Source organism: Pygocentrus nattereri, chromosome 11, assembly GCF_015220715.1.
Source record: "Pygocentrus nattereri isolate fPygNat1 chromosome 11, fPygNat1.pri, whole genome shotgun sequence".
NCBI lineage: Eukaryota > Metazoa > Chordata > Actinopteri > Characiformes > Serrasalmidae > Pygocentrus > Pygocentrus nattereri.
This window is the reverse complement of record NC_051221.1, coordinates 3508099-3535504: the sequence shown is the minus strand read 5'-3', so window position 1 is coordinate 3535504 and position 27406 is coordinate 3508099. Positions and strand designations below refer to the sequence as shown.

Below are 27406 nucleotides of genomic sequence, written 5' to 3'. Positions count from 1 at the left end.
CTCTTCTCTTCTCTTCTCTTCTCTTCTCTTCTCTTCTCTTCTCTTCTCACTTCTTCTCTACTCTTCTCTTCCATTCTCTTCTCACTTCTTCTCTACTCTTCTCTTCCATTCTCTTCTCACTTCTTCTCTACTCTTCTCTTCCATTCTCTTCTCTTATCACTTCTTCTCTTCTAGCCACTTCTCTTCTTGCTTCTTCTCTTCTTGGTTCTCCTCGCTTCTTCTCTTCTCGCTTCTTCTCTTCTCACTTCTTCTCTTCTCACTTCTTCTAGCCTTTCTCGCTTCTTCTCTTTCCTCTATTTCTCTTTTTTTCTCTCTCTCTCTCTCTCTCTCTCTCTCTCTCTTTCTCTTTCTGTCTTTTTTCTCTCTCTCTATTTCTCTCTCTCTATTTCTCTCTCTCTCTCTCTCTCGCTCTCTCTCTCTGTCTCTCTCTCTGTCTCTGTCTCTCTCTACTATACACTCTATTTTACAGAACCATCAGCTCTGATTGCAGCTATCAGACTCGTTTCACCCACCCAGCCTGACCTGACTTTTCTTTACTTCTTCTTTTGTTCCCTTTCTCACTTCGCTTCTTTCCACTTGTCTTCTTCTTCCTCCTTTCTTTTCGTTCTTTTTCTTTTCTCTTTTTACATTTTTATTTTTCCTCTTGTCCTTTTCTTGTTCTATTCTTTTGTTTCTCTTCGTTTCTCTTCTTTCTGTCTTTTCCTTTTTTTCTTTTCCATTTTGCATTTCTTTTTCTGTTTTTCCTCTCCTTCTGTTGTTCTCTCTTTGTCTCTCTTCTTCTCTTCTATTCTGCCCTGTTCTCTCTTCTCCTCTCCTCTAGCTTTTCTTTTCTTCCTAATTGACTTATCAATTCAAGAGGCGTTTACTATCATTCCATCTCTGTACAAGTACACAGTGGAGTGAAATTCCATTCATCCAGGAACATCACGGAGCAACAAGGAACAAAAGTACAAGGTGTGAACGTGAAGACATGGTATACAAACAGAAAATTAAGCTAGAAACAATAAATATGATAAATTAATCAGACATTAGACACAGTAAACAGACGGGACAGTGCAGCACCGACACAGCACTCACTCTGGACATGAGGTCGTGGAATAAGGTGCAGAGATATTAACCTGCTGTGATCTGAGAGTCACACAGTCAGACGACAGACAAACACAGCAGATACTGAGGCAGAAGAACCAGAGTAAACAGTGAAAACACAGTGTAGCAGCAACGTGCCAGATAGTGCAGGTAGAGCATCAAAAGAGTGGTGTGTGTATAGAGTGTGTGTGTGAGGGGGGCTCAGTGGGCTTAAACCTGATCACTTGAGGATCAAAGCTGTAGAGTCTGGCAGTGGTGGCACGGATGCTCCGGTACCTTCTGCCAGACGGCAGCAGGGAGTAAAGTCCGTGTGAGGGATGGATGGGGTCGTCCACAATGCTAGTGGCTTTCCGGATACAGCGTGTGGTGTGATGTCCATGATGGAGGGGAGAGAGACCCCGATGATCTTCTCAGCTGTCCTCACTATACGCTGTAGGGTCATGCGGTTGGAGGCGGTGCAATTCCCAAACCAGGCGATGATGCAGCTGCTCAGGATGCTCTCCACAGGCTGTACTGACATGTACTCATATATCTCTCTCTCTCTCTCTCTCTCTCTCTCTCTCTCTCTCTCTCTCTCTCTCTCTCTCTCTCTCTCTCTCTCTCAGGGTCGTGTGTGTAGTTTTTCTCTCCTCCCCTCCTCCTCCTCCTCTTCCTCTCCTGGAGTTCAGAGACATCATCCTGCAGCTCCCGGTAACATCATCACCATCACTCACACACACCACAAATCACCTGCAGCTGCGCGACGGAGCCGGACCCCCTACCCACACACACTGCTGGAGGTCAAAGAGGCAAGTACTCACACTCACTGGGGTTGTTATAGGTTTTAGTTATTTGTTCTGACTTCGGTTTAGTCTCGGTTAGTTTTCAGGGTGTGTTAGTGTAGTTTTTAGTTTCTGAATAGTTTTAGTGTTAGTTTGGTTTTTTACTCAGTTTCAGTTTCAGTCGTGGTTCTAGTGCTGTTCTAGCAGGTGTTTGGTCAGAGTAGAATAAAATGAACGCAGCAGTTGACGGTGTTCAGCTCAGCTCAACTTTCCGTAAAGACGGCCAAACACAGAAGTCTCATTTTAGTCAGTTTTGCTGTGGACGTCGTAGTTTTTAGTTTGGGTTTTATGTCTTTAAAATGATTTCGTTTTTATTCCAGTTAACAAGCACATTCTTTCACTGCTAGGTTTCATTTTAATCATCAGTTTTACTGAACTATAGTAACCCTGACACACACGCAAATACCCACAACCCACAGCTGGACTAACACAGCTCAGCTGGTCGTTTCTGTGACACTTGGCTGAGACAGGTGGTTCAGTTTAGCCGTGTGCTGTGCGTTTAAATAAGGGTGACTGATCTTAACCCGTATCAGACGAAGACAACAAATAAACACTGGCACAAACGGCCATTCAGACAGGCGTCATGTTAACGTCAGCCAACTTGGCATCTTGCTAGTGATGCTGAGTAATTCTCAGCCAGTAAGCAGCATTATTCATTAAGAAGTGTGATTTGGTTGGTCGTCGTAATGGTTTTTGTCCACATGGTCCCTTCTCTGCATTCCGATTGGATGAGCGTTCATGTCATTGCAGGCGGCTTTTCATGGTGTTAAGGAAAGTAGAATTCAGTTTCTAAAGTTACTTCAAAGTTTCACCCTCTAAAGCCGGCTTTACAGAGCCGTTAAAGAACTCGCGCTCGCCAGCAACTCACCCACTCATGAACTCAGACTTGCTCTCATGAAGACGCCTGTGTGGACTTTATGTAAACTGTGTTTTGCTGCTTTTTGAGTGAGTCGGGCTAAAAACACCTTAAGCAGCTCATCCCAGTCTGTGTGGATGTGCTCAGGGTGCCAGTTGGGCTTTTATGTGCAGATCAGATTTAGACGCTGCTCTGCAGTTTCCTGTCACTTTACGAAGCCTCTGGCGGAGTTTTCCCAGAGAGGTCTCTGGTGTGGATCTCTGCTGCTAAGGTTCTGTCAGCCTTCCCGACTGCAAACTGTTTCCTAAATCTGCTGAGGCTTAGAAGAAAAAACCTCCGCAAAACTCAGAAAAAGCATGTCGGCTCTGGTTTTCTGTGAGTGTGTGGTGTGTGGTGGTGTGTGTGTATTGGATGTTGCACAGATTAGTCCACTAATAAATCCACTAACACTGCAGTGAAGAGGAAGGTGGCGTGGTGGGTAGCGCTGTCGCCTCACAGCGAGGAGGGCCTGGGTTCGATTCCCCGGCCGGGCGACCGGGGTCCTCTCTGTGTGGTGTCTGCGTGGGTTTCCTCCGGGTTCTCCGGTTTCCTCCCACAATCCAAAGACATGTAGTTAGGCCAATTGGACATGCTGCATTGCCCGTAGGTGTGAGTGTGTGAGTGTCTGTCTGTCTGCCCTGTGATGTACCAGGGTGTATCCTGCCTTCGGCCCGATGACCACTGGGATAGGCACCCCCAGTGACCCTGAGGGAGAAGTGCCTTAGAAAATTGGTCTAGAGAACCGATTGTGCAACAAACTTAGTTTCCACCAAAATTCAGGAATGACTGAAGATGTAACTGCTTGTTACTATTCTTTAGCTTGATGAACGGCTGTTTGTTTCCAATCAGTTTGGTTTTTGTAGCTTTGGATAAACCTTTCAGTAAAGGTGTCGGCTTCAGAGCCACATGCAGCTCTTTTACTGCCCTGTTGCGGCTCCACAGCAGAATTAGATTCGTAGGTAAAAATAAAATGACCCTTCTTTGCTTTACAGAGCTTTGCTGAGCCTTCTAACACAAGTTTAATAACAGATGGTTCTAAACACTGGAGGTAATTCATAAATGGTCTTAAATGTTGCTAATTCGCCTTTTCACACTAAAGATTGGTGCACAGACTGCTGGTCACCATAGCAATACAGACAACAATCTCGCCTAGCTAGCAGCCAATAGAAAGGCAAAGAGAAAGATATAAAATGCTGATAATTTGGAGACAAATGGACTTAAAGCTTCTCATTCGCTTGTTCAAATTGTCCCGTTCCACCTGAAATGGTGCTGCAGTTACATTCTGGAGCCTCAGGCATCACTTACAGTGGAATGGGAAAATTCGAACGAAAAGCTGGCAAATGAAAAGCGACTTCAGCCTCGGAAAAAGTCAAACGTTAAGAGATGCTTTACAAGAAACTACTTTTGCTGAGCTGAGCTAAAGCTTAAAGCAGAGCCAAGGAAATCTGGATTTGCCATTATATTTTTTAGTCTATGCCGGGACATTAGTGCTGAGGCATGTTTACAGCCAAGATGGTAAAACGGTACTTCAATAAAATAGACATAAAAGATTTTGGTTCTCAAAGTGGTTTTATTTATTTGTTTATTTTTTTTGTTGAAAAGACAAAATGGCTCTTCTCGACATTTAGGATTGTGACCCCTGTGTTGGCATAACGACGAGAAACGTGGTGGTAAGCATGTTCTTCTGAAGTGCCTCTTTAAAGTTGAGTGTTTTGCAGTTCATTCATACGCCGGGTCAGAATTCAAAATCTAGCTACAGCATTTAGGCTGGATTTCGGCTCTGGGGAGTGATCGCCTCTGCGTTGGGTACCATGCCAGATTATCTGGCCTGTTCCAGTTCAGCGCCCAGGGCGAGAAACGGACATGAGATACATTAGATTGCACCTGCTGTCTACTTAGTGGGTGACATGGTTTATGAGAGAACTAGTGAAGTCTGTATGGAGTCTGAAGAGATGACTTTTTGGAGTTGATGTAGATACATAGTGCTTAGGGACGTTGTGTCAGTGTTACATTTGAGCTTTTGGTGAGGTTTGGAAAGCACTGATGTGGGAAATGTGGGTCGATATGTACATATCTTATGATGCCGATATACACTCACCGGCCACTTTATTAGGTGCTAGTAAAAGGCTGGACCCCCTTTTGCCTTCAGAACTGTCTTAATTCTTCGTGCCACACTTTCAACAAGGTGTTGGAAACGTTCCTCAGAGATTCTGGTTGGATATTTGAGTTCCTGCTGTCTTTCTATCATCTGGAACCAGTCTGCCCATTCTCCTCTGACCTCTCACATCAACAAGGCATTCTCGTCCACACAACTGACCGCTCACTGGATATTTCCTCTTTTTCGGACCGTTCTCTGTAAACCCTAGAGATGGTTGAGCGTGAAAATCCCAGCAGATCAGCAGTTTCTGAAATACTCAGACCAGCCCGTCTGGCACCAACAACCACGCCACGTTCAAAGCCCCTTAAATCCCCTTTCTTCCCCGTTCTGATGCTCGGTCTGCACTTCAGCAAGTTATCTTGACCACCTCTACAGGCCTAAATGCAGTGAGCTGCAGCCGTGTGATTGGCTGATTAGCTATTTGTGTTAACAAGCAACTGAACCTAATAAAGTGGCCAGTGAGTGTAGATGCATTTATGAAATGTATAACTTGGGAATTCTCACATTAACTGGTTTTATCGAGGGTTGCAAATATAGCAAAATGAATAAAGTACAGACATGTTAGCACTGTAGCCCACCAGCATCTACTCTACACATTCTACTCTTCCAGATTGTGACGAATATGACTTGAAATATTGGTTTGAAGTATTGGTTAAAATATCTGCCAAATCTGAACACCTGTCTGATAATTGATAGATCATTTTTTAAATAATCTGCTATGCTAATATGTACATCAGTCACCCAGTACATCAATATATCATAACCATTTCACAACCATAGAGACAAACTCTCAAACCAGAGAACCTCTGGCCTTCAGTGCTATTTTTGCTTCCTCCCCTGTCAGAGCTTGTTCAGCATCAGAGTGCCTGAACATGTTCAGCTGTTCTGGGTTTTCTGAAAGTGTTTTCTAAAATATGTTGCTTTGCGCAAGCTTCAATTTTAAAGGCTTGCGCCGTGCAAGTTTAGCTTTTGCTTTAGCTGCATTTAAACACTTCAATTTAAGAGTCTAATTCATTAAAAGGGGGACATTCATGTCTCCAGTTTACTATTGGTTTGAAAAACCTGTTTTTTACCATCAGAGCCATTACATGGAATAAAGTGAAGAAAAACCATAATGTTTTTGATCATATTTCCAGTAGAGATAGTACTGAACTCTCAAGAATCACCATGGTGACATGAAGTATAGGGTCTAAACACTTCCCATCCACCAACTCAACCTCTTCAAAGTTAATACTAAATAGAGTGCAATATAAAAAAAAAAAAAAAAGGATCTGCTGCTCATGTCTTGGTGCCAAGTACCACAGGGCACCTTCAGAGCCTGGGCCTCACTGGGTTGTAACTGTTTTGGTGGCACAGGGAGGACCAACAGTATAATATAATACAAAACAAATCTCAGTATGTTTTGGGTGTCTTGGCTGAAATGGGACAAACATTTTGTGACATTATCAAGCTTATCCACTTTCAAGAAGCTATAGAGGTGTTCGTTAGGTCTTATCGACAGCCCACATCAGCCTAAGTTCCAGTCTGATGCTAGATCAGATGTGCACAGTCCTTCATAAAACTTACTGAAGTTGCAATGACCCACAATAAACGAGGGGCGTGGCTGTATCTGTGCTGTGCCAATACAGCCACACCCCAGCAACTGAAGAGTGCAGAGGAGCTCTGGGAGACATAGGAATCAAGCTTCATAGGTTTTTGAGTAAAACGGGTAAATATTCCTAGAATCATAAGGCAAAGTGTTCTGTATTTATTCTGGACTGGAAAATTGCTCATGACAGTTGGACAGTGTGACCGGTCCTCTTTTAAGATATTACTGAGACCAAACCCAGCACACATACCACGGTCACCCTTACAATGATGACTCATGCAGCAGATTATGTGTTGGGGGGCTTACAGACGCAGATGAAAGGACAGTGTGTGAACTGTAGAGGACCTGAATGTGCTGTCGAAGTTTCAGAGCCAATTAAAAGTTCAGTTTAGGTCTTTTAAGTCACGACTACGACTGCATTCAGAGAGCAGATGGTCTGCATGCTTTCAGAGCAGACTGTAATGATTAATTTAGCTTTCTATTTACTGTCATTGTGTGCTGAGGAGGATTAGCTGAAACGTCTTCTCTGGATTATAAATGTGAATGAGTACGCTGTGTGCTCTGTAAAGTAGATGTGTGGTAATGTGTACTATAGAAAATGCTGTACAGATAAAATTGAAATAAATGCAGTTCAGACTGGAATTGCATTAGTTCTGCTAAAAATCAGATTACCCAGTTTCCCCCTTTGCCCGAAAAGTAGTGGATCAGCCAGTGCTTGTTTAGCTTCTAAGGTTTTCTTCCTTCAAGTTTCAAGTTGAAATTCCGATATCATTCCGATTGAATCTCTGAGTCGAGTCAACTGTCTCTGTGATGTCCAGTGCAAATGTTAAATGTCTGAAGTGTAGAAGAGTCCAAGTTTAGTTTCGGGTTTCTAAGGTGTCAATCCACGTGGAGTCTCAAGTTTCTGAGGTATGAGTCTGAGTAATGTTGAGTCTTGAGTCTCTGACAAGTTTGAGTGGTGTCTTGACTTTCTGAGGTAACAATCTAAGTGTAGTCCCAAGTCTCTGAGGCGAGAGTCTGATTTAAATGTCAAGTTTCTGAGGTCCGAGTCGAGTCTCATGTTTTTTATGTGTGTATCCAAGTGGAGCTTGAGTCTCTAAGGTGCAAGTCTGAGTCAAGTCTCAGATCTCTGAAGTAAGAATTAAAGCTTGAGTCTTTGAGGTGAGTCTGATTCAGATGTCATGTCTCTGAGGTGAGATTCCAAATCAAGTCTCCAAGGTGAGAGTCTGATTGAAATGTTAAGTCTTTGAGGTGAGAGTACAAGTTGAGTCATGAGTATCTAAGATGTGAGTCCTAGTGGGGTTTCAAGTATCTGAGGGGGGAGTCTGGTTCAAATGTTGAGCTGGGGTGACCGTCCTAGTCAAGTATTGAGTCTCTGAGGTGCGAGTCCAAGTATTGTTTTGAGTCTCTAACATGATGGTCCAAGTGGAGTCAAGTCTTCAGTCTCTAAGGGGAAAGTCCAAGTTGAGTCTTGAGTCTCTAAGTTAAGAGTCAAAGCGAAGTCCTGTGTCCTTGGGATGCAAGTCTGAGTCCAGTGCCAGGTGTGAGTCTGAGTCAAGTCTCGAGTTTCAGAGGGCTTTCAGAGGAGTCGAGTATTGTGTCTCTGAGATGCGAGTCCGATCCGAGTCTCCAATTGTTATAGGAGTTAAGGTACCCTCATTTTTCAGAATACACTGCAATCTTGTGTTATGGCCTTAGGTTGTAGCCTTCTCTCTGGGATAGCATTGGCAGGATGTCTGTACATCTTACTTGAATACATATAATTCAATGCCAGTGTCATATCATATCAGTGTCAGTCTTCTGAAGAAGAAAGTTCCATAAAATTGTTCTCTCTCTAACCATAGGTGATGTCCCAGGCCGAGGCCAGGCAGAAGACTCTGGTCCAATCTATAGATGGTTTACCCCGTAGAGGTTCAGTGTCGTGCCTGGATCAGGACCTTCTGCTGCTCAAAGCCACGTCAGCTGCCACACTCAGCTGCCTGGGGGAGTGCCTGAGCATTCTGCAGCACAGCCACACCCACAGCCATGCCCACAACCAAGCCCCGGCCTCCGGTGAGTCCAACACGGGCGCCATAAAGACTCCGGGCCCCCAGTGGTCCCCGGTCAGCCCTGATTGCGAGGCTGAGAAGGGCCCAAGTGAGGTAGACTGTGGCCCCTGCCCGTACATCACCGGCCCTATGCAGCTCAATGTGTGCAACAAATGTTGCTGAAGGGGTTTGTTTTTGATGTGTGTTGCATGTTTATAGGGGTGTCCTTGTGTCGATTTGGTTCCGATTCTTCCGGAAACGATTCAGTGAAATCTTGGAATCTGATTTCACCACGATTCAGTTCCATTCACTTATTTTGGTACGATCCAGGATGAATATTTTTAGATATACGCTAAATACTCAAATGTGACCGTAAACAGCACCTTAAGTTTGTGTCTTGTTTTTTTACAGTTATTTAGGAAATATTGCATTCATTTACAAATATCAAATAACGCCACAAGTCAGTATGATTTAAATTATAAATATACTAAATGCACAAATATGTCAAAGTATACTGTGCCAAGGTTGGGTATTGTTAGTATTGGCAAACGCATCAATGAGAACAATGCAACAATTTTTGTTCACATTTAGAAATGCAGTTCTATGCAAAAGTTTGGTCGCCCCTGGTCAAATTCAATGTTTTGTTGCTGTTCTAATTGAAAATAAGTTAATGCAGCCTTTACAGAGACACACTGCTGCACACTTTATTACACAATTACTGTTTATTTGCTGCACTTAACATGTTGGGGGCGGGGCGAGATGTGACTTATGTCCCATTTCATTCTTGTATTCAGCTAAATGTTGAACTCTCACCAGGGGTGTTCAGAATTTTGTAGCCTAGGAACCTGTTTTCGTCCAGTGAACTAGTGCATACTTTATTGAATCGCATGTGATTTGGTAAATTAACATTCCAAAATAGATGCAATTGAATTGTCACCTTCAGATCGATGCATCACAGTACGTCGATGCATCTTTACACCCCTACATTTGTTTTTTGTTGTCTAGCTGTCGTCATTGTTGTTTGTACTAAATCCATTTGTATGTTTTTTCTGTATTATTGTTTTTGTTTTTTTCAGCCACAATGTACCATTTTTACTTAACACTCTGTGCTATTTGACAGAAAGGGCTAAATATCTCACAGCCTTCCAGTGCATGTGAGCTGTGTGTCTATGCTGGAGTAGCCACATGCCAAAGAACCACACGGTCGTGCCTGCTCATTCTTGTCATCAACATCACAAGATTGATCCAATAAAACATTTCAGAGCAACCCTTACATGGCCTTAGCAGCTTCTCTATGTGGGTTTGGCTTTTTTAAAGGACCAACATGAAGCACCTTGTGGCCCTGGCTCACTCACTCACTCACTCACTCACTCACTCACTCACTCACTCACTCACTCACTCACTCACTCACTCACTCACTCACTCACTCACTCACTCACTCACTCACTCACTCACTCACTCACTCACTCACTCACTCACTCACTCACTCACTCACTCACTCACTCACTCATGTTTAGCAGGCTTGAGATTCTCCACAATTAGGAGCCAAATGGCTTTTAATGCTAAATAAAAGCAGTGCCTTACACCAACGACACTGTACATTTCCTATGTTGTTAATACAGGTACACTGGCATTTTCAGGTAAGGTTGAATTAAACAAATCTATATAGTCTGGACCAGAAAGCAAATTTTTATATAACTTTTATATGATTTTCCACCAACTTTAGCATCTCTTAAATTCCTAATTTTACTGAAATCTCAAAAGACGTGAAAGTAGAGACAGAATGTTTAGTGTTAGATTGCATGAACATCATAAATAATGATGAATGCAGCTAATGAACAACATTCACAAGGCATTTTCTTCAAGATAGCTGCAGCGATATTTCTAGCAGGTGTTTAAATATTGTGAATTTGCTGGATCCTCAGTCAGTAACATGTAAATTCTGAAGATTAAGGCTTGCATGTTCATTGCCTTTCATTTTACCTGTTCATTAGCAAAGCTGTAGTATAAAACTAGTTTGGTCATAATTAGTTTAGTTTACGGAATAATTAATAGTTTAATCATGTTTGAGAAAGTGTACACTTACAGAATGTTTGGCATGCTAATCCTTTTTGGCTGTACTAATATTTTTTATGTTTTTGAATTCCTAACCTCACTGCTTGGTGAATCATATTTAATATTTTTGCTATTATACGTTATCCTTTGAATTACTTTGCACTTAAGATTTTGTAAACCGTACTTTCAGAAGCTCTTGTCTAAAGACATGAAGTCAGGCCAGTTGGACAGGTTAAGTTGCCCCTAGGTGTTAGTCTGGGTCTGTATATCTGTCCTTCTGCCTTGTGATGGACTCGTGACCTGACCAGGGTGTATCCTGCCTTCTGTCCAGTGAACACTGGGATTGGCTCCAGCTCCCCCTGCCAACCCAAGAGGATAAATGGTTTAGAAAATGTTTGTGTGTGCGCAGATGGTTCAGTTTAAGATTAGTTAAAGCAGACAAATCAAGGTAAACCTCTATTTCTAGCTTCTCTGAAAATCACCTCAGTTCCACATTCTGCAATGAAAATATACTTTACAAGGGGGTCACTTGACCACCCAGTGCACTGTACCAGGTAATAGGGGAGGGATTTTTATTTTAAAGTTGGTGCTGCAATGATTGATTAACAGAATTGTATTTGTCAATACAATTGATTATAGAAAACACAAGTGCTCTGTAGCAGTCACTCTGACAGACTGTAATACACTACAGGAAGCGTAGGGGGCGATATGGCTTCTACTGTTTCATTTAAAAAGCTCTATAATGTTCATATGATCCACACAGTCACTCTGACAGACTGTAATACACTACAGGAAGCGTAGGGGGCGATATGGCTTCTACTGTTTCATTTAAAAAGCTCTATAATGTTCATATGATCCACACAGTCACTCTGACAGACTGTAATACACTACAGGAAGCGTAGGGGGCGATATGGCTTCTACTGTTTAATTTAAAAAGCTCTATAATGTTCATATGATCCACATAGTCACTCTGACAGACTGTAATACACTACAGGAAGCGTAGGGGGCGATACGGCTTCTACTGTTTCATTTAAAAAGCTCTATAATGTTCATATGATCCACACAGTCACTCTGACAGACTGTAATACACTACAGGAAGCGTAGGGGGCGATACGGCTTCTACTGTTTCATTTAAAAAGCTCTATAATGTTCATATGATCCACACAGTCACTCTGACAGACTGTAATACACTACAGGAAGCGTAGGGGGCGATACGGCTTCTACTGTTTCATTTAAAAAGCTCTATAATGTTCATATGATCCACACAGTCACTCTGACAGACTGTAATACACTACAGGAAGCGTAGGGGGTGATACGGCTTCTACTGTTTCATTTAAAAAGCTCTATAATGTTCATGTGATCCGCACAGTCACTCTGACAGACTGTAATACACTACAGGAAGCGTAGGGGGCGATACGGCTTCTACTGTTTCATTTAAAAAGCTCTATAATGTTCATATGATCCACACAGTCGCTCTGACAGACTTTAATACACTACAGGAAGCGTAGGGGGCGATACGGCTTCTACTGTTTCATTTAAAAAGCTCTATAATGTTCATATGATCCACACAGTCGCTCTGACAGACTGCAATACACTACAGGAAGCGTAGGGGGCGATACGGCTTCTACTGTTTCATTTAAAAAGCTCTATAATGTTCATATGATCCACACAGTCGCTCTGACAGACTGTAATACACTACAGGAAGCGTAGGGGGCGATACGGCTTCTACTGTTTCATTTAAAAAGCTCTATAATGTTCATATGATCCACACAGTCGCTCTGACAGACTGTAATACACTACAGGAAGCGTAGGGGGCGATACGGCTTCTACTGTTTCATTTAAAAAGCTCTATAATGTTCATATGATCCACACAGTCGCTCTGACAGACTGTAATACACTACAGGAAACGTAGGGGGCGATATGGCTTCTACTGTTTCATTTAAAAAGCTCTATAATGTTCATATGATCCACACAGTCGCTCTGACAGACTGTAATACACTACAGGAAGCGTAGGGGGCGATACGGCTTTTACTGTTTCATTTAAAAAGCTCTATAATGTTCATATGATCCACACAGTCGCTCTGACAGACTGTAATACACTACAGGAAGCGTAGGGGGCGGTATGGCTTCTACTGTTTCATTTAAAAAGTGCTCCATAATGTTCCTATTGTAGCATCAGCTTACATTAAGACATGAGGAGGCCATGATTCCACCACAAGATGTGTTTGTTCATAAATACCAGGGCAGAAAGGGTCATACAAAGCACTGAACTCATTGAGGAGGACACCACTAACCACAGCCTTCACGCTATCAGTGATGACTGCCCACCTCCCCAAACACAACACACACTAACAACCCATATCCCCCAACACAGAATAACACAAACATACGCACACCTCAAACCAGTGATCAACAATACTACAAACATCAAGAAGTCCCTTTTCCAGAGGACATGTGTTTCCCATGATCCTCCTGGCATGGCCAGCTATGGCCTCACAAGCTTCTAGAGGCCAGTGTCAGCCAGTAGCAGATCTACATGGATGGTCAGTCTGACAGATTGTTCCTGCTAGCTAGGCCACCTCCTCATGATGCTACCAAGCTGAGAGAGTCAAGGCTAGCATATCCTTCCTCCGAGACACATGAAGTTCAACCACATTTTTAAACTGCCGCTGTTGCAAAATTATGTAACAGACCCCCACATTGGCCAGAACAAGGTTGCACAAGTCTGGACCTGGTCCAGGGTGCAACAATACACCCACTAAATGTGTGTTTAAGCAGGGAAATCAGCAAACTGTACTGGACACCAGCCCTCCAGGACCAGAGTTGTGCACCTCTGGGTGAGCATCAAGAGAGAGTAAGGCCAATTATGCTCACTTGGACTCCTGGCCTCTGATAGCTGTGACCTCTCCAGGGACTGAACTCACGAATGCCCTGCGATGGAACCAACAGTTGGTTGCACCTCTCTGGAGAATAGAGTTGCCGTTCACTCCACAGATGCAAGCCTTACGGCGTTCCAGATTCCCCGGCATTGAGACTGAACTTTTGCACAGCTTTTCAGCTCTTAAATGAGCCATACAAAACTCAACTCAAACTCAACATTGAAACTGAAAAGAGATGCGAGTCTCCTTGCTGGGGAAACTCTGTGGCTTGTCTCACTCCAGTTGTTCTCTCTAATCAGCTTTGGCCTGGTGCTTTTCTGTTCTTTTATCCTCCCCATTTTATCCTTTGGGCTGAGGCAGAGAAGGGTTTCAGACAAAGATCAAATAGACATGCTCTGTAAAAAGACTCAATGGTAAGGTCACAGAGTCTGCTATGTTGCTTAGATATGATTAGTTTTATGTGATGATGGAACATTTCCTTTCTCAGTTGCTTTCCTGATCAGTGTAGGCTCCATACCCACAATCAAATCAAAGGTTTAACTGGACAGTTAATTGACCGATTCTTAGTTCAAATGTTATGGACAGATGTTCTGCCATCTTAGCCAATGTAATTTTAAACAATCGTCATGTGACAAGTTTATCTCTACTCAATGACTTGCTGGGTATGACTTTGGAGAGTGACACAGTGAATTTCTAGATGAGCAAACTTACTTACTAAGGTTGCTTGCAAATGAATCTACCTTCGTAATACACCATGTAAATTGAGAGACAATTTATTGGGGATTTCTGTAAAATAACGGGACTGGTTTTGGACTGGGCTCGTGAAAAGCGCAAAGGCATTGGGGTGGGACTTTACAACCAGGCCACTGAGTAAAAGGGGAAGCTAAACCAGGTAACAGCATTTCTTCTCTGCATGTTTCATGAAGTCTGTGGGTCACACATCACCACTAAATTGTGCCAGTGTGTCTTGTGCATGTTGCATGATTAGTTGAATGTTTATAATTGCCTGACATCTTGATGATTTATACTGAACATTTGCAATGATTTGAATGGGATGTCTGAGGAGAAATGTTGTGTCTGTGGTTGCCCAGAACAATTAGAGATTGAGATTAGAGATTAGAGATTGAGATTAGAGATAGAGATAGAGACATTTACACAGCTTGTATAATCTGCACAGAAAAGCATTAACCAACAGAATGGGACACTCTAGAGAAGGTGCACTGGAGGAGCAGGTGAACACAAACCTCAGCTAGCAAAACTGTGATTGCACACATTTTTGTCCTTATACCAGAAACAGGATATCAGTATTGTAAGCAAAATCCCATGGAATCTGTAATTTTTTTAAAATTGGGAATTCCTGAACCAATTGACTTTTTTTCTCTTCAAACAGAAATGCTCACTGTTAGCATATCCAGTTCTAGATAGAAAAGGTGTTCTATTGAGGTGATTTACAGGTATTTTTCCCAAGACACTGCACAAGTTGGGGCAATTTCAAGCTGAACCTGAAGGTAACTGGTTAATTGCTAACTAGCTAGACAGCAATAGGAGTCTGTAACATGAATTGCTGGTCCCTGATTGATCCCTGATCTTTACAGGTGTATATAGATACACATTTACATGTTTGTTTTCGGATTGATCTGAGATGAGCAACCATATTTCCATGCGAGTAAGATGTCAAGTCGATCCAGCATTGATATTCCCAAAGCTTGAGAAGGACACCCAGTCACTGCTCTGGAATCAGCTTTTCCGCTCGCTAGATCTGAAAACAAGCATTTCAAGTGGAGCTGTTTCTGAGTCAGTGCTTGGGGCAGTGTTGTCTCATGGTGACAGCGATGATGATGATGATGATGATGATGATGATCCCTTGTTCCTCATGGCTTGTAAAGTCTTTGTCTGCTTCCCAACTGCCCCAATCCAAAAATCATCTGTCTTTTTCTAGAGCTCTGGTCACCAGCCCTCTTCCTGGAGATCTACCGTCCAGCAGGTCTTCCCAACAACCTACATCTAACACCTTATTCAGGTTGTCAAATTCTGAAGACAATAATTAGATGAATCAGGTTGGCTCTAAATCCTGCAAGAAGGTAGGTCTCCACGAGCAAGGTTGGTGGCCACTGTTCTAGAGTCTTCCTCCAGCTCACTGTAGACTTGGATGTAACCTAGCGGCTTCTCCATGTTATCCATGTACTACCACTGGAAATCCTTCTTCAGCTATGCAGTGCTAACATGGCTAACAGTGAGCAGAAGATGACAATGCTAGTCAGCACTGTCACTTTAAGGTGAATACCTTCAAAAGCACAGTGCAGCTAAGAAATGCTAATGTGGCTAATGCATTACAGAAATCGTGGCACGATCCCAGCTGCTCAAAACATCTGAAACTGCAGTGAGGAACTTTCTCTCTGGGATCCAGCTTTCACTAGCAGTTTTTAATAGTCAGTAAAATTTAACGAGAAACCAAAGTTGTGCAATTTTCCTCTGATCCCAGATCAGCCCAGACATTTTTGGTGGACAGAATTCTGGCAAATTTCAGGCTCCGGTTTTAACAAAGTCCGTTTTAACACGACGGTAGTTCAAATGCTAATATGTGGTAGCTACATAAGTCTTGTAGCTCTGGTGCAAAACGAAACACTAAAAATGTTTTGACTGATTGCATTTGGGGGAAAATTGTGTGGATTTCTCACCAAACTGTTGCTTTTGCTCAAAGCTACGATAAGCTAACCCATCAGACCTGAGTTCAGCTCTGGGCTGTGATGGTTCCTCACTGCTGGTTCTGAGAGAGGAGCTCCAGCCTGATTCAGGATCAGCTCCTCTGCTCTTCACGGCAGAAACCCCAGTCGTTCTTGACGTTCTCTTATTGTCTCTGTAGATGGTGCTCACGTGTGGACGGTTCCAAAGTCCCCGTCGGCGGAGTGTGTGAGGAACGGAGGTGTGGCACCTTTGCATTCAACAGAACCCTCGCCGTCGCTCAGGAAGAAAGTCCCTGCCCACAATGCTGAGGTACTGCAGATGCTCCTGCTTCACTGCTGCTTGGCTCTGTTTTGCTGCGTTTACATGTTGACGTTGAAAAACCTGATACTGGCGCGATCGGCAGCTGCATGCAGACGTGTGAATGTTGCCGTGGTGACAGCTGTACCTAGGATCCAGATTTGAACAAACCCAAGTGACCAAAGTGAATAAACCTCTGGATATGTGAATTATATCAGCTGTCAGTTTCTCCTTTAGGTTTCATTGCTCCTTTTTTACTAATCCATAAAGCTGAAACATTCATGGTAAAATACTACTTAAGTCAGAGTTCGATATAACTTCATGAAGTAAAAGTACTGGCAACTAGTATAGATATAAGGTTAGGTTGGTGAAGAATTCCTATGAAGGAGACGTTTCAGGCTGGAATCTGGCTTGAGTAGAAATGCACAGGATTGATTTATGGTCTTTTTAACTAAACTTCCATAAGTTTGGAATAACATTGCATAACCGTATCGTGTGAGAAATGTTTGTCGCTTTAGTTTAAGGGCCTTTACGTCAACACAGTGGCAGTTACTTCATTAGATATGGAATATTGAATTAAGAAAACCAATAGATGAGTATGTAAATATAAAAAATATATACATCGCTGCTAACGGGACAAGTCTCCATTTGTGATGTTCTTGTTTTGACGTCATTTGAAAACGCCTGTTACTCTTTACACTGTGTGTAAATTTCATGATGAACGGACCAAAAAAAAATTCTGAAAAAATTCTGGTTCCCCCGACTTACATTGAAGTTAAAGTAGGTTTTTCTCCTTCTCCTGTAAAGTTGTACTTTTGGAGATACGAGGTTTTGTTCCGACAGCAGTGATATAAATACGTGTCTATCGTTTTTTTTTTAATGCAGTATTTAATGTTTATGCTTGCGTGACAAAGTCCCTGCGGAGATAGCCTTCAAATAAAGTGTTATCAAAGACAGGTGCAGTGCTCATGCTGCTTGTTCTGCGCGTCTGCTTTGTTTTTATTACGTTACAGTCTAATACTGTTTTCTCTCAAACACAGTTATCTCCAGCCAGACCCCCTCTGATCTGTGATTTACACCACTCAGAGTGGGAGGTAGGGCAGACATTCATCGCGAATGGAGACTGCTCCCTTACGGTGGCGCTTTCGCAGTTATAGCTGTTGTTATTTTTAATCTAGGTGGGAAATGTGGATAAAAGGCGTGTTTGAAGGAAACTGCTGCTGAGTGGGATTGTGTTTAGTGGAGAGCTGTGATTTGCGCTTGCTTTGGTGGAATTCATGTTGCTTTTTTGTTTTCTTTCAATTAGCTTTGAGAAGATCCCTTTAAGGATGAAGTTGTTGTTGGTTCCTGGTATAGAGAGAGAGAGAGAGAGACAGAGAGAGAGACAGAGAGAGAGACAGAGAGAGAGACAGAGAGAGAGAGACAGAGAGAGAGACAGAGAGAGAGAGAGACAGAGAGAGAGACAGAGAGAGAGACAGAGAGAGAGAGAGAGAGAGAGACAGAGAGAGAGACAGAGAGAGAGAGAGAGAGAGACAGAGAGAGAGAGAGAGAGAGAGACAGAGAGAGAGAGAGACAGAGAGACAGAGAGACAGAGAGACAGAGAGAGAGAGAGAGAGAGAGAGAGAGAGATAGATAGAGGGAGAGAGAGAGAGACAGAGAGAGAGAGAGTGAGAGAGACAGAGAGAGAGAGAGAGAGACAGAGAGAGAGAGAGTGAGAGAGACAGAGAGAGAGAGAGAGAGACAGAGAGAGAGAGAGAGAGAGTGTATAAGTGGGTCAGAGTTTTTACAGTTGTCCCAGAGGTGTCTCCTCAGAACCTGGTCAGATCTCTGACTGTCTAGACACATTTTTCTGTGTGTGTGTGTGTGTGTGTGTGTGTGTGTGTGTGTGTGTGTGTGTGTGTGTGTGTGTGTGTGTGTGTGATGACTCAGAAGTGCGTAGAAAATGTGTCAGGAGGTATTTTCAGATATTTCTGTCCTGCCTGAGACACTTTTACTTTCACACACGTTCTCTCAACTCCAAGTCAAAGGGTGTGAAAGTGCACATCCATCCACTCAAACATCCATCCATCCAACCACTCAAACATCCATCCATCCAACCACTCAAACACCCATCCATCCAACCACTCAAATATCCATCCATCCAACCACTCAAACATCCATCCATCCAACCACTCAAACACCCATCCATCCATCCAACCACTCAAACATCCATCCATCCAACCACTCAAACACCCATCCATCCATCCAACCACTCAAACATCCATCCATCCATCCAACCACTCAAACATCCATCCATCCAACCACTCAAACATCCATCCATGCATCCAAACACTCCAACATCCATCCATTCAAACATCCATCCATCCAACCTCTCAAACATCCATCCATCCAACCTCTCAAACATCCATCCATCCAACCACTCAAACATCCATCCATTGAAACATCCATCCATCCAACCACTCAAACATCCATCCATCCAACCACTCAAACATCCAACCAGCTAGTCACTCGAACGTCCAATCACCTGAAGAATCTAAACCCTAACTTAACCTTGGGACCAGTTGTATGTCAGGAGAAGTAAAGTTAATTCGTTTGTGTGTAGGTACCAGGCACCTAGCCAGCCTGTAAGATACTGGGCTGATGCCAAAACAAGAATAGACAGAAGAATGTTCTAAACACAGTCACAGTCCAGACACACACACAATACTAATATAATAACACAGCACTAAACACTTTACACTATGTGGCGTTTATTCTGGGCCATGTATGGATTTCCTGTGTGGCTGTGCTGAGTGCGTGTGGCATTTTACAGGGTGAGTCACTGCCCTGCTGTGGCCTTTTCCTTCATATCAGCGTCCGGTCTACAGCTGGAGACCCCGTCACCCTCATTACGGCCCAGTGGAGTTAGAGCTCATAAATCTGTCAGAAACCCGTCATTAATGCCATATGAGTATCGCTGCTGGGCTTTCATCTGGACCGTTCTGAGCTGAGCTGTTGAGGCCTTGTAATGAGAATAAGGTCATGCTTAGCGACCAGGTGAACAGTGTTATCATATACAGTACAGCCCAGTCCACCGGTGTCCACACAGAGACCTTTACAGAAATGAAATACAAAGCCTGGGGAACTCAAAGGGATTTAAGTCGCCTGAACGCACTAAAGTTTAGGGTTCATAGTGAATTCTTGATAACTTGGTAGCTTGAAGTTGCTGGTAAAGTTCATAAAGTGTTGATTTAATGTATGCCAGGGAAAGAACAGGTTCTTTTAGGAAAGCTTTTAGGAAGGTGCATCCTAACCCATTCCATCACGGGCTTCCATGCGTTATTAGTATGTTAGCATTTTAAAGTGTTATTGCAATGACTAGTTTAGAAGGTTCCCTCTGTTCTTCAAGGTCAAGTGGAGGACGTGGTCCTGCAGTGTTTCTGAGGGACTAAATGAGATTTAGATCTGATTAGGCTGTGTGCTTGCTTAATAAGGACAGACTGTTGAACTGCAGCATATGACTTGGGTGCCACCTGGTGGGCGTGTTTGTTACTGCAACGCAGGGCTGAACTGGGAGTGTAGCACAAGGGTTTGTTTATGTGTCTGTATTGAGAGTACATAGTCCTATATTCACCTAAAGTCAGTTTACAGTAGATATAACTCTGTTCTCTGACCTGAAGAGATGAATTTGTAGTCTGTTACTGCTCATTTAGAGCTCAGGGGGAAAAGAAAGACCACTAGTATCTAATGACTTAGTGTTGAGCCATAAATTGTCTGCATCAGTGTTAGTGTCACTAATATAATGCTGCTATAAACTCGGCTGCTACAACGTCTGGATCTTGACTCTGACTTGACTGCTATAATGTCTAAATCTTGACTCCAACTCTACTACAAAGTCTTGGTCTTGTCTTTGAGTCAGCTAATACAAAGTCTCTTGTTTTCTTTGACTCTACTACAAAGTCTCTGCCTTGTCTCTGACTTGACTACTACAAAGTCTTAATTTTGACTCCGACTTAACTACTACAAAGTCTCTGTCTTTTCTCTGACTCGACTACTACAAAGTCTGGATCTTGACTCCGACTTGACTATTACAAAGTCTGGATCTTGACTCCGACTTGACTATTACAAAGTCTGGATCTTGACTCCGACTTGACTATTACAAAGTCTGGATCTTGACTCCGACTTGACTATTACAAAGTCTGGATCTTGACTCCGACTTGACTATTACAAAGTCTGGATCTTGACTCCGACTTGACTATTACAAAGTCTGGATCTTGACTCCGACTTGACTGCTACAAAGTCTAGGTCTTGACTCTGACTCAACTACTACAAAGTCTGGATTTTGACTCAGACTTGACCACTACAGAGTCTGAATCTTGATTCCTACTCGACTGCTACAAAGTCTGGATCTTGACTCCGACTTGACTTCTACAAATCTCAATCTTGACTCCAATTCGACTGCTACAAAGTCTGGATCTTGACTCCTACTTAACTACTACAAACTCTAGGTCTTGACTCTGACTCAACTACTACAAAGTCTGGATTTTGACTCCGACTTGACTACTACAAAGTCTGGATCTTGACTCTGACTCGGCTGCTACAAAGTCTGGATCTTTTCTCTGATTCAACTACTACAAAGTCTAGGTCTTGACTCTGACTCGGCTGCTACAAAGTCTGGATCTTGGGTCCGACTTGACTATTACAAAGTCTGGATCTTGGGTCCGACTTGACTGCTACAAAGTCTGGATCTTTTCTCTGATTCGACTACTACCAAGTCTCAGCCTTGTCTCTTACTCAACTACTGCATAGTCTCAGTCTTATCTTTGACTCGACTACCACAAAATTTCGGTCTTGTCTCTGACTCGACTATTACACGGTCACTGGTCACTTCATTAGAAACACCTGCTTTATGGCCCCACTATGTACGTAATGAGCTGTACAGTTGATCAGCCCCTTGTACACCATTCACCATTGATTGTGTGTGTGGTGTCGGTACAACCAGACAGCAGCATCTCTGTGGTCAGACACTCTGTGGTCAGAGACTGACCATTGGTGAATATCTGGAGAGTGAAGGAGAGAGATATGTATGTAATAGGAGCAGTGTTTTGGGATATAATGTGAGCCTGAGTGGGGAAGCAGAGCTAATGGCCTGAATTAAAGGCCATAGGGAGGTCTCTATGAAGGTCTCATGATATTGAACAGGGATAATAAAGAAAACAAAACCACCAGGCTTTTCTCTTGATCTCTGTTTTCTCCTTTTACCCTTCTGAAGCTCATTTAGCGGTTCCTCATGCACCGTTATTTCTTCTCATTTCAGTATCAATGTTGGATTCACAAAACTGGAAGTGATCTTTGTATCTGAACAAGGATTTTTTACAAGTTTTGGTAACAGGGTCACTTTAAGTAAAAATACGAGAGTTGGCTTCTATTCCACAGGTGGAATGGCCAATAAGGGGCCTGTAGGAAGAGGCTATAGTCTTCACAGATAGCCACCATGAGCCCATTCAAAAAGTCCTAGTCAAACCAGGGGTCAAATGCTAGCTTGCTCCTAGTGTTCCAGCAGCCAAGGCTATTAACACTGTTTTTGATGTAGCTCTGTTTTGAGTTGCATGTCCTTACAAGTCCCCTGAAAATGACCCGATTATGGTTGGTTCTTTTGCAGGTCAGTCGGATTTGCAGACCTTTTTCTTGGCCACACTGAGTGATGAAACCCATCAGATTTTCTGAGGGTAGTCAGACGTCTGGTTTGTGAGATGAGCATGATGCTGATTGGTGGGATATACACTGTCTTAGCTACTTTGACTCTGGTGCTAAAGCTAAAGTAGTAAACATGTCTTGGCTGATCACCTACATTTGGGATAAAGTGAGAAATCTGAGTACATTAGAATTCTCTACTGAACTATTGCCACTGAATGGTACCAGTAATTTTCTTAGCAGCGCTCGTTCAGAAGTGGGTCCTCCTTAGTGAGCTGCTGACAGCTGACCTTTTGACCTTTAACTTCATCCACGTGAAGTGTGACCGTCCTCAATGACTTTAGATTGGCTAACTTTTCTCTTTTGTCTTTTTGTCTCTTTCTGTCTTTAAATCTTCTGTTGGACAGTTTAATGGTGTTTAAATGCTGATACACTAATTATTATTATTGAACTCTTTTTGTACTGTTTGCTCCTTGTCGCTCCGTGATGTTCCTGGAGGAACATAATTTCACTCCACTGTGTACTTGTACATCGATGGAATGACAATAAAAGCCTCTTGACTTGAAAGAGAGAGAGAGAGGGAGATTTGTCAGTGGACGTTAAGAGTGCAGTGAACTCAATAATCATCTCTTTGCTTCTATATTATACAATATAGTTTTCCCCTCTTGCTCTTTTCCATCTGTTTGTATCTCTCTCTCTCTCTCTCTCTCTCTCTCTCTCTCTCTCTCTATCTCTGTGACCTGCACTATATTTCCTAAATTATTCACTCCCCCATCCAAATCATTGAATTCAGGTGTTCCAGTCACTTCCACGGCCACAGGTGTATAAAGCCGAGCCCCTAGGCCTGCAGACTGCTTCTACAGACATTAGTGAAAGAATGGGTCGCTCTCAGGAGCTCAGTGAATTCCAGCGTGGTGCCGTGATCGGACGCCACCAGTGCAGCAAGTCCAGTTGTGAAATTTCCTCACTACTAAATATTCCACAGTCAACTGTCAGTGGGATTATAACAAAGTGGAAGCGATTGGGAACGACAGCAACTCAGCCACGAAGTAGTCGGCCACGTAAAATGGCAGAGGTCGCCAACTTTCTGCAGAGTCAATCTGACTGCATTGTGCCGAGTGTAAAGTTTGGTGGAGGGGGGATCATGGTGTGGGGTGTTTTTCAGGAGTTGGGCTCGGCCCCTTAGTTCCAGTGAAAGGAACTCTTAAAGCTTCAGCACCAAGAGATTTTGGACAATTTCACGCTCCCAACTTTGTGGGAACAGTTTGGGGACGGCCCCTTCCTGTTCCAACATGACTGCGCACCAGTGCACAAAGCAGGTCCATAAAGACACGGATGAGCCAGTTTGGTGTGGAAGAACTTGACTGGCCTGCACAGATTCCTGACCTCAACCCCATAGAACACCTTTGGGCTGTATCACCATAGATATCATTAAAATCAGTATTCAGTACATACAGTGAGGAAAATAAGTATTTGCAAGTTCTCCCACTTAGAAATCATGGAGGGGTCTGAACTTTTCATCTTAGGTGCATGTCCACTGTGAGAGACATAATCTAAAAAAAAAATCCGGAAATCACAGTGTATGATTTTAAAATAATTTTAATAATAATTGTTAATAATTATTAAAATATTTATTTTAATAATCAAATACTTATTTTCCTCACTGTAACTGTATGTGATTACAATCAATATCAAACACACAACAATAGATATCATTGCAATCGATATTCTTTACTTAACTATAGGTATCATTACAATTGATATTCAGCACATAACCATAGTTATCATTACAATCAGTATTCAGTGTATAACCATAGATATCATTACAGTCGATATCCAGCACATAACCGTAGATATCATTACAGTCGATATCCAACACATAACCGTAGATATCATTACAGTCGATATCCAGCACATAACCGTAGATATCATTACAGTCGATATCCAACACATAACCGTAGATATCATTACAGTCGATATCCAGCACATAACCGTAGATATCATTACAGTCGATATCCAGCACATAACCATAGATATCATTACAGTCGATATCCAACACATAACCGTAGATATCATTACAGTCGATATCCAACACATAACCGTAGATATCATTACAGTCGATATCCAACACATAACCGTAGATATCATTACAGTCGATATCCAGCACATAACCATAGATATCATTACAGTCGATATCCAACACATAACCGTAGATATCATTACAGTCGATATCCAACACATAACCGTAGATATCATTACAGTCAATATCCAACACATAACCGTAGATATCATTACAGTCGATATCCAACACATAACCATAGATATCATTACAGTCGATATCCAACACATAACCGTAGATATCATTACAGTCGATATCCAACACATAACCGTAGATATCATTACAGTCGATATCCAGCACATAACCATAGATATCATTACAGTCGATATCCAGCACATAACCGTAGATATTATTACAATTGATATCCAACACATAATCATTACAATTGATATTAAGTAGATAAACATAGATATCATTACAATCAGTATTCAGTACATAACCATAGATGTCATTACAATCATTATCCAGCACATAACTGTAGATGTCATTACAATCGATATCCAGCACCATAGATTTCCTCAGTAGTAATCTCCAAAACATAATTATAGATATTACTTGCTGTTAATATTAAATGCATAACATCCTAACAGCAAGAGGAAGAAACCTTGAGAAGAACCAAGACTCAAAAGAGGAACCCATCCTCCTCTGGTCAACACTGGACAGCAAACACATGACCAGAAATATGTATATGTACTGTACATAAGCCAAAAATTCACCGTCACAAACACATTTAGCCAAAGTATTTTCTCCTTTCCTCTTTCTCTTCCTGTGTTTGTTTACGTGTCTCAGGCTGGTGTAGAGTTGGTCTCGCCAAGTGAAGAAGTGATGGACACTGAGGAGAATGTAGAGGAAGAGCTGGGGGTTCTGGAGGACCAAAGGAGTGTCATTCTACACCTGCTGTCACAACTTAAACTGGGCATGGACCTCACACGGGTATGTACATGCACTCATAAATGGACAATGAAGAATACAAACAGTAAACAACTGTCCACTGTCTCAGCTTACTGCTCCAGTAAACAGTGCATATCCTCTCTTCCCTCAGGTTGTTTTGCCAACATTTATCCTGGAGAAGCGCTCCCTGCTGGAGATGTACGCTAATTTCATGGCCCATCCAGACATGTTCCTGGCTGTCTCCATGGGAGCGACCCCTGAGGAGCGGATGGTGCGGTTTGTGGAGTATTACCTGACCTCCTTCCACGAAGGACGTAAGGGTGCCGTAGCCAAAAAGCCGTATAACCCCATCCTGGGGGAAACATTCCATTGTTCTTGGGAGGTTCCTCAGGACAAAGTGAGACCCCTCAGGACTCACTCATATTCTGCTGGGCCAGGGGCCAATCAGGAGGTGGCGGAGGCAGGGTCAGGGAGTTATCAGGTGCGATTTGTGGCTGAGCAGGTTTCCCATCATCCCCCGGTGTCTGCGTTTTACTGCGAGTGCCAAGAGAAGGAGATGTGTGTGAACGTTCACGTCTGGACCAAGAGCAAGTTCATGGGCATGTCTGTGGGAGTGTCCATGGTGGGGGAAGGTGAGAGACTGTCTCCTAGATTTACCTGCTGGTTGACTAACACATTTATGTATATCCACATGGCCCATAGCCATTTAGCCCCACCCATTCATAAGGAGTGTTTTGATTTCCATGGAAATATTCAGGCTAAAACATAGATCATTTCTAAGCTGTGCCCCAGTTTGTTTATTTAGTAATGACTTCATAAAATTTGGATCTGACATGCGTCTTAAATATTGAGTTGAACTGTTTACAGAACGACTGATCCGAGCTGAAATATTAACGTTCACGCCAGTCTTTAAAGCACAGTAACAAAAACAGCCTGTTGAATTCTAAAGAATAAAGCGAGTTGAGAGAGTAGTCATCTAAAAATGACTCTTTCATTATTTTGGCCTGTAAAACTCCACAAGCTTGACAAAAGGATGTCCGTTATAAAGCAGAACTAAGTATCGTAAATCAGACAAAACTGCCCAACAAAGAAGCAGCTACCAGGCATGTTTTAACTAAGTTAAGTGATACTTTTTTAATCCCACAATTTCACTTCCACATTTAACCCATCCGTGAAGTGAAACACCACATACACACTAGTGAATACACACACTAGGGGGCAGTGAGCACACTTGCCCAGAGTGGTGGGCAGCCCTATCCACGGCGCCCGGGGAGCAGTTGGGGGTTAGGTGTCTTGCTCAAGTACACCTCAGTCATGGACCGTCGGCTCTGGGGATCGAACCGGCAACCTTCCGGTTACAGGGCCAGTTCCCTAACCTCCACCCCACGACTGCACCCAAACTAATCGGCTACTTTTACTGTAAGGAGAAACTATGAATTAGATTTTTTTCAAAACTATCACACACTATTAGATCAGTGTGAAACCAAGGATATTTTTACTTGTCTAGTGCTGTATTGAAATTATTGTTTTCTCAAGTAAAATGAGATGTCTTTATGTCATCTGTATTAGCCTTGAATAATGAGGATCTGCATATTCAGATATACCTCTGTAGGCATGGACAGAGGAATGGATGAATGAATAAATGAACACAAAAAGAAACAACGAAAGGACTATGTGCCAGCAACTGAGCAGCCTGGATAAGATAGACCAGGTGTGTCAAACTGGGGACCTTCTGTGGAGATCAGCGTCTATCCTCACCTAGCACTCAGAATGCAGTTCATGAAGGCTTTGCTCATTGGCCGATGAGCCGAATCAGGCGTGTTTTATGAGGCAGTGCGCTGAAGTCTGCAGAGTTTTGGCCCGCGGGGACAAGAGCCTGATGCATGTGAGAGAGACAGTCTCTTTGGCTGATTTGCACATTGCTTAATCAGGGTAATGAGGAGGATGTTCACAAGTTGAGGTGAGATTCAGCTCTGATACGAGAGTAATAACAAAGTTCCCGATGTGCAGTACTGAGGACCTGGAGCTGTGCCTCAAGTAGGGCTGCTCAGTCCTTTGTTCATTGTTAACTGCAATTGTTAATTGCATTCTTAGCCTTTTTAATGATATCAGAGAAGACTGCTATGTTTAAATTAGCCCTCTAGCCCTCAACCAATCACAGTGTTTTTTTCTGGCACCCTGGCCAATCCCAGCTCCAGATGAGTTTCTGTGAGTATTCTTTATCAGAGGGCC

General features: G+C 42.8%; 1 protein-coding gene across 1 annotated transcript in view; it reads left to right on the top strand.

Moving 5' to 3' along the window:
- Positions 1–27406, top strand: part of LOC108412619 (oxysterol-binding protein-related protein 10) — a 76589-nt gene that overhangs the window by 40964 nt on the left and 8219 nt on the right. The window contains exons 5-9 of the mRNA XM_017684713.2: positions 1692–1874; positions 8393–8600; positions 16373–16503; positions 25073–25216; positions 25326–25806. Of these exons, the coding sequence (XP_017540202.2) occupies positions 1692–1874; positions 8393–8600; positions 16373–16503; positions 25073–25216; positions 25326–25806 (1147 nt within the window). The remainder of the gene's footprint in view (positions 1–1691; positions 1875–8392; positions 8601–16372; positions 16504–25072; positions 25217–25325; positions 25807–27406) is intronic.